Below are 14468 nucleotides of genomic sequence, written 5' to 3'. Positions count from 1 at the left end.
ATCCGTGTAATCATTCACTGGTAGGTTACCTCGGCGTTCTTGAGGCCGAATGGCATTACTTTGTAGCAATTAGTTCCCCTTGGAGTGATAAACGCTGTCTTTTCTTGATCTGGACCGAACAGTGGTATCTGATGATAGCCGCTATAAGCGTCCAGAAAGCTCATGCGCTCATGCCCTGCCGTTGAGTCTACTAGTTGATCAATGCGAGGCAGCGGAAAGCTATCTTTAGGGCAGGCTTTTTTCAAGCAAGTGAAGTCAACACAAGCTCTTCATTTTTCGTTCTTCTTCTTGACTACAACTGTGTTGGACAACCATGCGGGTACTGAACTTCCCTGATTGCTCCTGAAGCCAGGAGTTTTTCGACTTCGGCAATTACTACTTTGGTGTGCTCAACTGATGATCTCCGACTTTTCTACACAATGGGCCAAGCTGAAGGGTTGATGTTGAGTTTATGGCAAGCAAATTCTGGGTCCAACCCTGGAGTATCATATGCTGACCATGCGAATACCTCCATATTCTCCCTCAGCAATTCCAGCAGCTGAAGTTTCTCATCAGTGCCTAGCGAGGTACCGATAAGGAAGTACTTTTCTGGGTCGTCCCTTTTTACCAAGACTTTTTCCAAATCCTCTACCATCTTTTCCCCTGGGGTTCCCCCTATATCTTCCAAGACTGGCTGTTCAGCCACTTCTACCGTCTATACCCGATTACAGAGCTGCTTTGCCTTCAATGCTGCCATGAAGCAATGTTTGGACGCAACTTGATCCCTTGAGATCTGCTCTACTCCGTGTTCCGTTGGGAAACGGATGAGCTGGTGGTAGGTTAAAAGGACTGCCTCCATTTGATGAATCCACGGACGACCAAGTATGGCGTTGTAAGGGGATGGTGTATTAATAACTAAGAACTCTATCTGGAGGGTTTTTGTTCCCGCTACGACTGGCAACACTATTCTGCCAAGCGGCCATTCTGGCTATGAATTGAAACCGACCAACGGGGCTGCCGCTAGGGTGAGGTGCTGCTCGGAGAGACCAAGCTTTCTGAACAAATAATAATACAAAATATCTGCTGCACTACCTTGATCTACCAAGACTCGTTTTACATCAAACCGTTTCCCAATTCCCACAGTTATAATTAATGCATCAGTATGTGGGTGCTGTATGCCTTCTAAATCTTTGCTAGTAAATGAAACAGTGCATAAGAGGGATTTAGGTACTGTACGTACCTTTTTCGATGCAGGTTCCACTGACATGACCCGCTGAATTTGTGAAGCCTTAGCGATCTCTTCCTTCAGTGCCTCCTCGGACTCCTGAGTCGCTGTCTCGTGGATCACATTTATTATCAGCCGAGGTGGATGCTCAATGTTTGGTTCTGGCGGTGGGTTCCCCAGTTCGGCCACTTCCTTATCCTGATCAATGTAATCCCTTAGGTGCCCGGCTGCCACTAGATCTTCCAAGTGTTGCTTCAGTACCCTGCAGTTCTGAGTCATGTGCCCCTGTCTTGGTGGTAGGTGCATCTGAGCTTCTGATTGCGCCGAGCTGGATCTCCCAACATTTTCGGTGCCAAACGAAGAAGGGCTCTCTCTTGATCTTTTCCAGGATTCGATAGATCGACTCTTTGAATACAGTTACAACGTCTTCGTGGGATTTGGACTTATCCACTTTATTCACTGTAATCCCTCGGTGTTCTCCTTGGTCTGATCTCTTCTTGTGCCGAGCTGTTTGTTCTGTTGACGCTACCTCGATGGGGATCTGATCGTCTTCGAGGCGTGCATACTGCTCAATCCTGGCACGCAAATCTTTCAAAGCTGTGGCCGGGTGCTTGGTAAGTGACTGTCTCAGCTTACTTTCCAGGCGCAGACCATATTTGAAGGACATGACGGCCATCTGCTCGCTGCACACATTTTCCTCCAGGTCATTGTATTCTTCCCAGTACCTCCTAGTATAATTGCACAGCGTTTCCTCCTCCTCCTTTCGGAGGCCGAACAGTTTATCCGGCTCCTTCGAGATCTTAGTGTTGGAGACGAACCTGGCTAGGAACTCTTCGGAGAGCTGCTTCTAGCCATAGATCGATCCAGCTGGGAGACGATCGAACCATCGAAGTCCAGTTTCTCCCAAGCTGGATGGGAAGACTTTACACATCAGTGCCTCGTCTCGGTTCCATAGGGACATCATCTGTCTATAGTGGCTAATATGTGTCAGCGGGTTCAACTTCCCGTCGTATGAAGTGAACTTTAGCGGGGTGAATTTCTTTAGAGGTCTTATGGTCTCGATCTCTGAGGAGAATGGCGAAGAGACGAGCCTGTCTACCGCTTGGTGTTCCCTCTGGTGAATAGTACGGTCCAGATGATCCCGATGTTGTTCATTCTGCCTATTGCCAATCAACCAAGTGTGAAGGTCCTGAGGAGGGTATTCGGTCTGTTGACTAACGGTCTTCTGCCTCTTGGCCTTTTCTGGCGTGACCCACGGGTGTGAGTGCTTGCTACCTCACTCTGTACCGGGATAGGCTGGCTTTGTTGCCCAGACTCATTCCTGGGGAACTTCTTCACTGGTGGCTCTCTGGATGAGCTCCTTCGTCGCAAACGAGAGGGCTCCGCTTCCGTCTTCTTTTCCGTTGGATCACCTAGCACCCTCCTAAGTTGGGCTTTTAACTCCTATATCTCCATTCCGATGGAGTCTATGATTCAATCTCTATAATCCTTTCCAGAAGAAAGTTATGAGAAGAACCTCCAGCGAAGGGTAATCGATGCTCGACGGATTCAGGGGTTCGATTATTGTTTCCAGTTTGTTCCTCCGGAACTATTGGGAGGGCCAAACCTTTGTCCTTCGTTTTCTTAGTCTGTGGAGTATGTGTCGAAGGCGGAATGTCCTCAATCCCCATCGCCGGAACTGAGTGTAGAGCTCAGAGATGAAGTGGTCCACGTTCACCGCACCAATTGTGCGTACCAGATTCCGCACTAGATGAAAGTGGATCGGGGCTCCGCACTCGGTTGGACTATCCAGGGACTGAGATTCCTACCACAAGAAGCACCGTTAGACCTGCCCGGCCGGGGTTGGCCGGATAACCCTTCCGGTGTGGAAATTAGTGATCGGAGAGAATGTATATCGAGTTGAGCTTATAGTTATACTTGGAATTGTTCAGTTACCTTCCATGTGAAGTTCATGTTGTAGATATATAGTTCCTTGCTTGCTTCTCAAGGTGAGTTCATGGAGCTTGGATGCTGCCAGGTGTCCTTTTAGCATTGCTCATGATGGGGGACCACTTGGTAGCTGTCATTGAATGCATATACTCATTGTAGTCATGCTGATAACAAACCACATTCCTTTGGTTCAACAACTTCCGTGATTCTAGGTGTAAGGGACCAGCTGAGGTGGCAACTTGCATGTGCACACGTTCACAATTTCCACGTTTCCTTGCGAGGTTTCCTCAGCTCGGTACGGATGTTCCTCAGCTCGGCATCATTATGCCTTGTCTCGGCCTTTTACAAGATCAGTCATGGAGATGGACTGGTCCATTCATGTATCTTTGCATGGGCTCGGCCTGTCATCTGTTCGGCCCATAGACCCAGTCTCGTAGCTCAGCCCAGCCCAGCACCACGGCTGGACTAGCCTTTCCACTGCGGGTTGGGCCCAAGTGCTTGAGGACTTGGGTGGTCTGTTGATCATGAAGTTGGGCTTAATTGGTCTACCTATATGCTCATCCAGCCCGCTTGGATCTGAACTTTAGCGGATTGGGCCGGCCTAAGGCTTGGACCCGACCCATTTCACATTTAGCCCCTTCATCATTATAGAATTATTTACACTTTATATCTTTTTATAAAAAAATTCTCTGTCCCATTACGTTGTAATTCTCTCATTGTTAATCCCGTATTTAAGTTTCTCAATTCTACTCCACGAGATAAAATGGAGAATTAAAAATTTTAAAAAAGAAAAAAATAAATAAAATAATAATAATGGGTTTTTGGACTTATTTTGATTTTTTTTAATTTTTGAAAATTTTCCAAAGGGTTTAATTTTCCAGTTGGTCTCGTCAAAATAGACTGGAATATTAAAAAAATGTAACATAATTTTGAAAAAAAAATACTAAAATTAAAAAAAAAAAATTTGAAATAAGATATGGCTTTTTTATTTGTTCCCAGCCAGAAGTAATTGAAAGTGAAGAACATGTGAATCCCACTGAATAATCCAGTATTTGATTTGCATGATACCAAACACGAGACAATTTTAATACTGATATAGAGAATTAAATAATAATATAAGTAGTGTGGTATTAGATGAATAAGACTTCTCCATATTATTTTTTTATTCATCTAATGATAAAAAATAATTATTTTACTTTTTGTTCATGCTAACCCAATATAATATCTAACAATTCGATTCAATTATTTTACCCATCTCTTATTTCATGCTATGATTTATTCTTTATAATTTTATTATATGTTCAATCATTCATCTCGTTTAATTTTATGGTATAATTTATTTTTTTTAAATCTTATTAATAATCTCGCCATATATCTAATATTCTTCATAATAATAATCTAACAATGATCAATATTACAAGCAAGGGGTGTGGCAGTAGGAATGGCAACGGGGGCGGGCGGGGCCAGGGATTACATTTCCCGTCCCCGATCCCCGATGGTAAAATTTTCCCCGTCCTTGGCCCCGATCCCCGACGGGGAACCTATCACCGCCCCCGTTCCCGCCTCCTAACTGGGACCGGGTTTCCCCGACCCCGAAATTCCCCAGACCAAAAAAGAAAAAAAAACCAAATAGAGAGGGAGAGAGATTAACAACATCATCAAACATCATCAACATAACAAACAACATTATCAACATCATCAACATCAAACAATATCAGAAGGAGAGATCTGAGTAGAGAGAAAGAGAGAGAGAGAAAGAGAGATCTGTTCGTTACTCGTCATCGTCGGTGGCGTCGATTCAGATCTCATGACGTCAATCTGCTCGTCACCTCATTGTCCTCATATCTCTCTGCTCGTCATCGTCAGAGGTGGCGCTCATCGTCGTCTTCATAGTCGGAGGCGGCGTCATCAGAGACGGACCGTCGTCGTAGTCGAAGGTGGCATCTCAGACGGTGAGGAAGAGAGAGGGAGTGAGAGTAGAAGGAAGAGAAAGAGAAAGAGAGAGAGAGAAAGAGAGAGAGAGTAGCTATGAAATCAAATAAAAAGATAGAAATGAGAGATGAAATGAGAGAGACGGAAGCAGATAATAAAAAAAATATTATATATATATATATCAGTTGGGGGGACATACAGGGCGAGCCGGGGCCGGGGCCGGGGCTTGGGCACTTATCACCGTCCCCAGCCCGAAATTGATTGGGGATTGATTTTTGAATACCATCCCCGTCTCGTTGAGGGTATTTTTCAAGGAAAACCCGTTCAAATCGGGGTCGAGGGATCGGGTCCTCGTCGGGTCGGTTTCAAATTGCCATCCCTATGTGGTGGTAGGGGGTAGGGCGTTGGGGGTGGTAACTATGGGTGTTTGTGTAGACATCCCATTTTTGACCGACCTTAAGACTCGGATGTCACCGATTGAGCGCTCAGTGATGATGCATATTGTGCTCGTTCTGAGGTTGCGGAGTCTCAGCTGAGAGCCTTGCCTCCAGACTTTGGGGCTCTTTTGTGCTTTGTCTCGATTTGCGAACCAGGTCTTGTTTTCTCTGTTTTCTCTTCCCGAAGGGAGGGAGAGGTCTCGTAGACCATCTCTCAGTGGCCATAGGCTACGTTTCGTGATCGTAGGCCATTTTTCCCGTTTGGAGATCAATTTTCGGTTTTCGGAGCCATCGGTCGCGCGCCTCGGTTCGGGATCGCTTAACTACCTCCGTTTGCTCCGGTTTTTGGCACACACCTTGTTTCCTCTCCCTAGAGGGACACTGTGGCCCAGGAGACCACCTTCGTGGTCACATGCCACTTCCGGTGCTTGACAGCTAGTTTTCAGGGCCCCCGGCTGCGCATTTTGGCCCCCGAACCCTCGTTTTACATCGGTCAGGGTTCATTTTTGGCATGGACCCTATTTTCATTTTAGAAACGTGGTAGTATGGTGGGAGACCAATTTTTCCTCTTGGAAACTAGTTTTCTCCTCGGAGACCACTTTTCTCTCTCTTCCAGCCAGTTTTCTTGTCGGGAAACTGGTCTCCCTCACTTTTAGGCCATAATTTCTGGTCTCCCATACCACCATTGTGTTGCATTCATCTGGGAGACCACCTATTTGGTATGGCCGACCACCTTTGGTGATTGACCCTTTCGAACCTTCTTTGAAAGCTGGTTTTTCTTACTTTTGAGCCACATTTTCTAGTCTCCCATACCACGACTGTGTTGCACTCATTTGGGAGGCCACCAATCTGGTATGGCCAACCACCTTTTCAACTTGACCCTTTTGACCCCTGGTCGGCCAACCAGGGGGAGTGGTCAGCCGACCACCTTAGCTGGTCGGCTGGGAGGCATTTGCCGCATCCTCCGAGATTTGACCCTTTTGCTTGTCTTCTTAAAGAAGATTTGGCCCTTTTTGCTTAGCTTCTAAGGGAAGCTTGACCTTTTGTCAAGCTTCTTGAGGAAGCTTGACCCCTTTGGTCTAGCTTCCTTAAGAAGCTTGACCTTTTGATTTAGCTTCTTTTAGAAGCTTGCACCCTTTACTTGAGGCTTCTCCAAGAAGTCTTGGCCCTTTGTCTTCTATAAGAGAGGATTTCCTCTCCATTTGCAAAGGTAGAAAATTTTTGACTGAGGCTTATACACTTCTCCCTCCATAGCTCCCTTCTTCAAGCTCCAAACCCCACTATTCTTACACCCATTACACTACACCTCCTAGCACAACACCTCCACCATCCATCCAAGCACCTTGGAACTGATTTTTAGAGGTTGAAGGCTCATTACCTTGGTCCAGAAGTTGCTGAGGGTCGGCTGTACAAGAGTAAGCCTCTATTTTTCTTTTTTTTGCATTATTTTGTTTCATATATTAGCCCTATTTGCAAGCATTTTTGGGTTTCGACATGAACTGAAAATGTTTTCTTTTAAACTTATAAACATGTTCGCTTAAGGTGATTTTTCTGTTGGGGGTCATCTACCCCCTTTCATGCTTCATTTCCTCATGTTTTGAGCTATGCATTTGAGCATTTGCATTGGCCTTGGTTTGGCCTTTTAGCCATTGAAATCCAATGGATTTTCAGTGGCTAACTTGTTTCTTTGAGCTTCAAAATCATAAAGGGGTGACCCTTTCACCCCTTGTTCTCTTTACTAGCTTTGTTGGCCTTCCGAAGGGCCCCTTTTTTGCATGTTTTGAAGTCATGTTTCAGACCTTATTTGGTGAGTTTTAAGGTCTGCATAAGCTCTGTCCAGAGCCCTTTTGGCCATTTTGAATGTCTATTATGCATGTGTAGAACAATCCTATTCAAGGTCTTTCAAAGGGACTTTCACTTGCATGCTTCCTAGACTAATTTCAGGGCCTTTTTGGTGGGTTTTAGGACCCTCATAACCTCTGTCCAGAGGTGTTTTTGCCATTTTTTGTGTCCATCATACATGTGTAGAATAACCTCTTGCATGGCCTTTCAAAGGAGCACTTCATTCTTGCATGTGTTGACTGAGTTTCAGTGGTTATTTGGGCATATTTTGGCATGGAATACTTCTGTTTTTGGTTAGTTTGGTGAGCCCTCATGTGCTTCATATACGTGTAGTGTAAATCATGGTTCACTAGCTAACTTCGCATGCTTTGTTGACCCTTCATGTTAGCACTTTTTGGCCATGCCTTAAAATGATATTGTGCGTATTTTGGACTACCTTAGCTCTATTTTTAGGTCTCATGATTGAATGATGTCTATTTTGCATGCTTGTAGTTCAATACCCATGCTTGACTTTGAGTTTTGAGGTCCATTCCATGCATATACGGAGGTGTGTTCATGTTTTGGGCCAATTGTACATCATATTTCAGAGCTTGTTTGAATGGCATATTGTCATGCTTTGTACTCTTTAAATGTGTTTGAGAGTCGGGTTTGTATGCCTCATTTACCGACCATTGAATGAGCTCCATTTCTTTGCATTCCGAACCATCATTTTAGGCCATTTCCCCACTATTTTAGACCTGCCTAGGGTCTGTTTGGGGTTGGTTTTTCCATTTGTGCATTGCTTCGGGTACCTCTAGTGTAACGCACTTCACTAGTTTCGGTACCCGGGCCTTCTAGCATGCATTGGGTGACCTGTTTGCATGTTTTGGGACCATCTTTTGTGCCATTTCAGAGCTATATCATGTGCCACTCTATACCATATTTCATCCTTTGCCATGCTTAGTTAGAGTTACGTGTTGTGCCTTAGGATCGATCCTTTGCATTCGTGCATGTTTGCATGTATTTCGGTTGTTTCATTTTCACCATATTGCCACTGATTTGGGCGCGGCTGAGGACTCTCCATTTTGGTATAAGTCCATCGTGCATTGTGTATGCCATGTTACAATGTGTTGTGCATGTTATGTTGTTTTAGGCATTGTGTATGCCATCTTATTTTCTTGCATTGCATATGCTAGGTTGTTAGTCACATTGTGTAGGTCGTATGGTTCATAGCATTGTGTATGCTAGTAGTATGTTTGCATCTTATCCTTGCATGTTTGCATGATTAGGTCGCATTGCATTAGGATTGCATCCTAGTTGCATTTGTGCATGTCATACCATCCTTATTTGTTGCATTGTGTTTGGAGTAGGGTCTAGTCCAAACACGGGAAACGAGGGACGTTTCGTACTCCAAGTGACGAAACGCGCCCCGATTCTCAGTCGCTGACACTCTTGACTGTCCATGATAGAGTTATTGGCTTTACTTGCTTATATGTGCATTCATTTCATATTGAGTCGTGCAATTCGACTCCTCGGCCATCATGCATCGAGATGCGTGATTGGTGGCAAGAGGATCGAGGATTACATCCCCTTGAGCTTGTGCAAGGACAGGGAGAGTGGTCTTGCACACATATGTTGAAAATACATTGCCTTCTCTCTCTCTTGCCTTTGTTGCAGAAAAACCAGAATCCAGGGGGCAGAAAGTGGTCGGCCGACCAGGTTTTCTGGCAGGCCGACCACTTTTTTTGGTTCCCACCACAAAGGGTGGTCGACAGGTGTCTCCCAAACCAATACCTGGTCGGCAGCCTTCCCAGGGTGGAGTTTCGGCCTCTTGGAGCCTTGTGCAAATTTCTAAAATCAGTTACAAACAAAGGCGAGACGAGGCATCATGATGGAATTTCCTGACGAGGCGACTCGAGCATGCATGCATCCATCATCACCCAAAATAGAGCCGAGACAGTCACATTCATGTAGTTTACATGCTTACTTAGCTAGTTTGTTAATTAGTTAATGTTGTGTAATAATTAGCTGTAGCTGTTATTTATTCGGACTGTATTATTTATTCGGACCCTCTGAGCGAGGGCACAATTGTAATAAGTGTGCGTGTGTGTGATGTATGTCTTCCAACCCCACGTCTTTCTCCCTTTTATTTATCAACTTATGATGGTTAGATTAGGGCATGTTTCAATTAGCATACTTATGCTCGCATGTTTGCATTCATTCATCTGTCTTGCATGCACCGGGCTCGGCGCATCATACTAACTGCATTGTATTTCAATTCCAAGTGGAATGCACGTCAGCTATAGCATCTCATATGCCATTCTTAGGATAGCTGAGCCTATTATAGTTGCATTTTGCATGTGTTACATTAGCCATTTTAACATGAACTATGATCATGCATTGATTACTAACTAGTTTCTGTTTTGGCTCGAAGTACTCGGTAAGTGTTTATGCTTTAGCATCCTTGCATGAGTGTGAGTGTTGCCATGATAGCATGCTTACCATGAGGCTAACTGCTTATGCGATATACCTGCCTGAATGCCTGTGGGTGAAGGTTGGATTATCTGAATTGGAATAATGCATTGACTGTTAGTTTTAAGCCCACTAGATAGTGGCAAAACTATGTTTTCTAAGCCCACCCGAGGGCAGCAAAATCTGCATTTTAGCCTACTTGCGAGTATCAAACAATTTTCAAAATAAACAAACATGAGATGTGTTATTCAAATTCAGGCGATCCAGTCTATACTTGTATGCTGCGCGCATCACATAGTAAACCTAGGCTAATAACTAGAATAAGAATGCATAATATTTTCAAAACCCGATATCATGGTTAGTAGAGGCCGATCTTTGATCGGGCGAGCGAGGGTGCTCATGAAGTGACCTTCCCCAATCGTACCCAAGTTCCCGAGCCGAGGCAACTTTGGTGATGACGGACACGTGGCCTTAGGACGAGTCAGGCTTTCTTAAATTTTCCAAAATAAAATATTTAGGTGGCGACTCTGTATCTGGCAAAGCAGTCTATGTTTGGCACTTCTTTCTAAAAATCTGTTTTCCAAAACGATTTGCCAGATTTGGACTCTTTGATGATTCATCGGTCTTGCATTGCACTCTACGAGATTAGATATAGGACCGTGACATTTGAGTCCTGAACTATAGTGAGCCCATAATGAACAAAACGGGATTTCCCTTCCGGGGCATTTGGGGACGTCTACAGTTTGCAGTTTAATTGTGGTTAAGAAATTCTAATCCATCATCTGTCAGCTGGATTAGCAAATTGGAAAAAATCAATCCGCATCTGCTAACAATGATCCAATATTACAAGCAAGGGTGTGGTGGTAGGGGGTTGGGGGTGGTAACTAGGGGTATTTGCAGTTCGATTGTGCGTCAGGAAACTTCCAATCCGTCATCCATCCGTCGGATTGGAAAATTAGAAAAAATCAATCCACTTCCATTTGCCGGATTGACGGATGTGGATTGAGTGGATTTGTTGATGGATGTGAATCGATTTGGCAGTTTAAACTTTTACAAATTTTGAATATAATATAACAAATTGTCAATATATATATATATTTTTTTTGGATAACAATTCAACTCAATAAAACCAAAAGATTATTAAGTAAATTATCAAATACCATTAATAAATACATATAAGAAAATTATGCATGATTAAAATTATTTCATTACTTTTTTTTATTAAAAAACTATTTAATTTGATTTTTAAAAAAAAATGACTAAATTAAATCTTATATTTTGTACACAAAAATACCAAATATCAACGCTTGTTATTTGATAAAATGATTTTCAAATTGAAAACAAATTGAAAACACAATACAATATCTAAATTCTTTTTCAATTGAAAATATAACCAAAATATCTAAACAAATTAAAAAATAAAATTTTACAAATAATTAGGGATGCTCGCGGTTTGGCGGTTTGGTTGAGGCCAAAGAAATGTCAAATCCGTCATCCGTCCAAATCTAGGCCGATTAAAAAAAAATCAATACACAACTGTCTGTTCGTCGTCAGGCATCTGTCTAAAATACAGTGGATCGATTCGATTTAATCTGTTTGAACGGATTGAAATATCCACTACTCACCCTTAATGGTAACCAAGTGGATTGGGGGTGAATTGGAGATTATTCCATGCTCTAAGAGCACCACATCCGTCTCAAATCTCCACGCGAATCAAGTCACGCCAGCCAAGCTCTTCCTTAGTTAGCCCACCACATCATCAAATCGAATTGAAGGCTTTAAAATTAAATAAATTGAAAAATAATAGAAAAAGATTAGTTATGATAGAAAGATAAATATTTGAGAAAATTTTGGCTATGTTTGGTAAAATTTTAAAATTATGATTTGAGAATGGAATTATATTTTGAGCTTGTGAGTTTTGGAATTATAATTTGAGAAATATATTTTGAAATGTGTGGTAGAATCATAATTCCAAAACTACATCTAAACAATTAGGAATGACAACGGATCGGGCCGGGGCCGGGGATCAAACTCCCCGTCCCCGATCCCCAATGGTGAAAATTTCTCCATCCCTGGCCCCGATCCTCGACGGGAAATGGGAAACCTATCACTGTCCCCATGTCTAGCCCCGTCCCCTAACGGAGATCGAGTTTCCTCAATCTCGAAAATTCCCTAATCCAAAAAAAAAAAATCAACAGATCAACACAAAAAATGGAGACCAACATCATCTATAGAAACAGATCCACACAAAAAGAAAAATAAATAAAAAAAAAATCAAATACAGACCAACACAAAAAAAATGGAGACCAACACAAAAAAATCAACAGATCAACACAAAAATCAACAAATCAGTGCTCGGTATCACCAGATTCTATACATCAAATACATCAACAAACCAACAAAATTATCAAATATAAAATCATCAATGAATGTTGGCTATACATCAACTACCCAAAAAAAAAACATGGAGATAGAAAGATAGATGGAGATCAACACAACTCGTAAAATTTGCAAGAAATCAAAAAAAGAGAAATCAACACAACAGCTTTCTCTTGCCGTGATGTTGGTGTCGCCTTGATGTTGTTGAGGAGGGAAGATCGAAACCCTAACAGCTTTCTCTCTCCGAAGACAGCAGAGAATGAGGGAGATCGACGGTTACGCTGCCTCCGATCCACCGTCGTATCACGGCGATTATGGCGGATTCACTGCGTACGAGGAGGTCACTATAGATCTGAACTATACTAAATAGATCTGGGTAAAGGATGGGCGAAATAGACTATGGGAAGGAGGGGAAGAGGTGACGAAGTGGTGAAAGTGAGGAGGAGAGGAGGTGATGGAGGCTTAGACCTTCTTTCTCATCTCTTAAAGTCATAGAGTAGAAGGGAGGAGAAGAATAAAGAACGAGAGAGAGAGAGAGTTGAGATAGATAACCAAACTCTAATTTCTAAACATATATACATACGGGGACTGTTCGAGGCCAAATCAGGAAGAGGTCGGGGCTAGGGCACTTATTACCGTACCCGGCCCAAAAATCATCAAGGATCTATTTTTTACTACCAGTCCCAGCCCCATGGGGAATAATTTTCAAAGAAAACCCGACTTATCGGGACGGGACGATCCGGTTCCCCGTCGAGCCGAGTTCAAATTGCCATCCCTATAAACAATGCATGCAAATGGAGGGGTGGAATTAGGTTTTAAAAATGCACCAAACAAAGCACTTATTTTTACTCTTATATTTTGTCTTAATAATCAATTACACCAACAGATTTTGAATAATTTTAATTTTATTCTTAAAATTTTTGAAAACATATCAATTTGTCCTTTACCGTCACATTAGAAACGGAAAAAGTATAAAAAAAATTATATTTTGATCTTAAATTTCAAATTATAGATACAAATCCACCCTCTTCTATCCAAACTCACCTTCTCTTTTCTCTGCACCTCTACAACTCCGCCGGCCATCACCATTGGCGGCGGCTAGCCCTCCTTTTCCCTTAGCCACTACAACGGCGTCTCTTCAGATTTCAATCTAGCACCGCACCGCCTCTACTTTTCCCTCCTTCAATCCAACAAAAACACTCTCAACAATAAACCCATAATCACAATAATCACAATTTCAATTCAAATACAAATCTCCATTTAAATCTTCCTCCTCAATCATCATCTTCATCGTCTGAAGCAAACATGGTTGCTCACGAGCGTATTATGCTGGGTTGACTCAGTGGGCTAGTCTGGCTACTTGCCGAACCATATCCTCTTCGGCACTATGTGGTGGAACAAGAGGGTCAGGAGGGACCTGAGATTCCAGGGATTGTGCAAGAACCGCTTGAACCCATTCCTCTTCATTTTTGGGAATAAAATGGGTGATATTGTGATAGGTTCAACGATTTCGGCATAGTATGAGTGAAAGACTGCGACTAGGACCCAGTTACAATGATTTGACTCTGTTTTTGGGCCAATATATAAGGGTCAATCGACCTGTACTTGAAAGGAAGAGGAGAAACACAGTGTTTGGCAATCATGAAAGAGAACATCATTATTGAAGTTGGTGGTGGTGGTGGTGGTGGTGGTGGTGGTGTTGGGTGAAAGAGAAGGGCTTTAATTGTTGCGTTTTATTTTGGTAATAAACAAACATAATGTTTTGATTTCCTTTGCACAATGTGTTGGAATTGCTTGTTGAAATGGCTGATTGGAATATAGCTTCATTTTGGCTTGAGTTTGACTACCTACATTTCTCATTTTTCATATCTATTTCTGGATAGTCATTAGTTTGTGCAATTTGAAACCTGAGTGCTGAAGGATTGATGTCTTGAAAAGCAATAACCTTCTCATCCTGCACAATTTCAACTTGTATCAGTAAAAACATTCAAGTGTTTACATAAACTTTAAGATGCATATATATTGTGGGGACGTATTTTTTGGATGAGAACACGTGGCCAAGGTGGCACCGAAGTGCCAGCCGAGGTGCCACGTGTCCCAGTCATGACACCGAGATGATCTCGGCGAGGCCGAGGTTATCTGCAGAGATGTCGAAATCTGAGGTGAATAGATAAGGGATAAAAGTCCTAGAATGGGGAAGGACATCAGCCTGGATAAAGATAAAACTTTTAGAGAGTTTATCTTTATCTATTGGAGAGTCCAAGATGAGCATTGGGCCAGAGTCCAAGAGAAGC

At 42.8% G+C, this 14468-nt stretch overlaps 1 protein-coding gene across 1 annotated transcript; it reads right to left on the bottom strand.

Annotated features, from left to right (window-relative positions):
* Window positions 1-967: 967 nt before the first annotated feature.
* On the bottom strand, window positions 968-1483 carry LOC114315745 (uncharacterized). The gene has a single exon (XM_028262347.2). The coding sequence runs from the start codon at window positions 1481-1483 to the stop codon at window positions 968-970; it is 516 nt and encodes a 171-aa protein (XP_028118148.2).
* Window positions 1484-14468: the final 12985 nt, after the last annotated feature.

Source organism: Camellia sinensis, chromosome 13 (genome assembly GCF_055761805.1).
Source record: "Camellia sinensis isolate YWXY chromosome 13, ASM5576180v1, whole genome shotgun sequence".
Classification (NCBI taxonomy): domain Eukaryota; kingdom Viridiplantae; phylum Streptophyta; class Magnoliopsida; order Ericales; family Theaceae; genus Camellia; species Camellia sinensis.
Note: the sequence above shows the minus strand (reverse complement) of the source record. Positions and strands in the feature narration are given on the sequence as shown.

Excerpts from the sequence above, each read along its gene's own strand:
- LOC114315745 (XM_028262347.2), bottom strand. The coding sequence starts at position 1,483 with ATGACTCAGAACTGCAGGGTACTGAAGCAACACTTGGAAGATCTAGTG.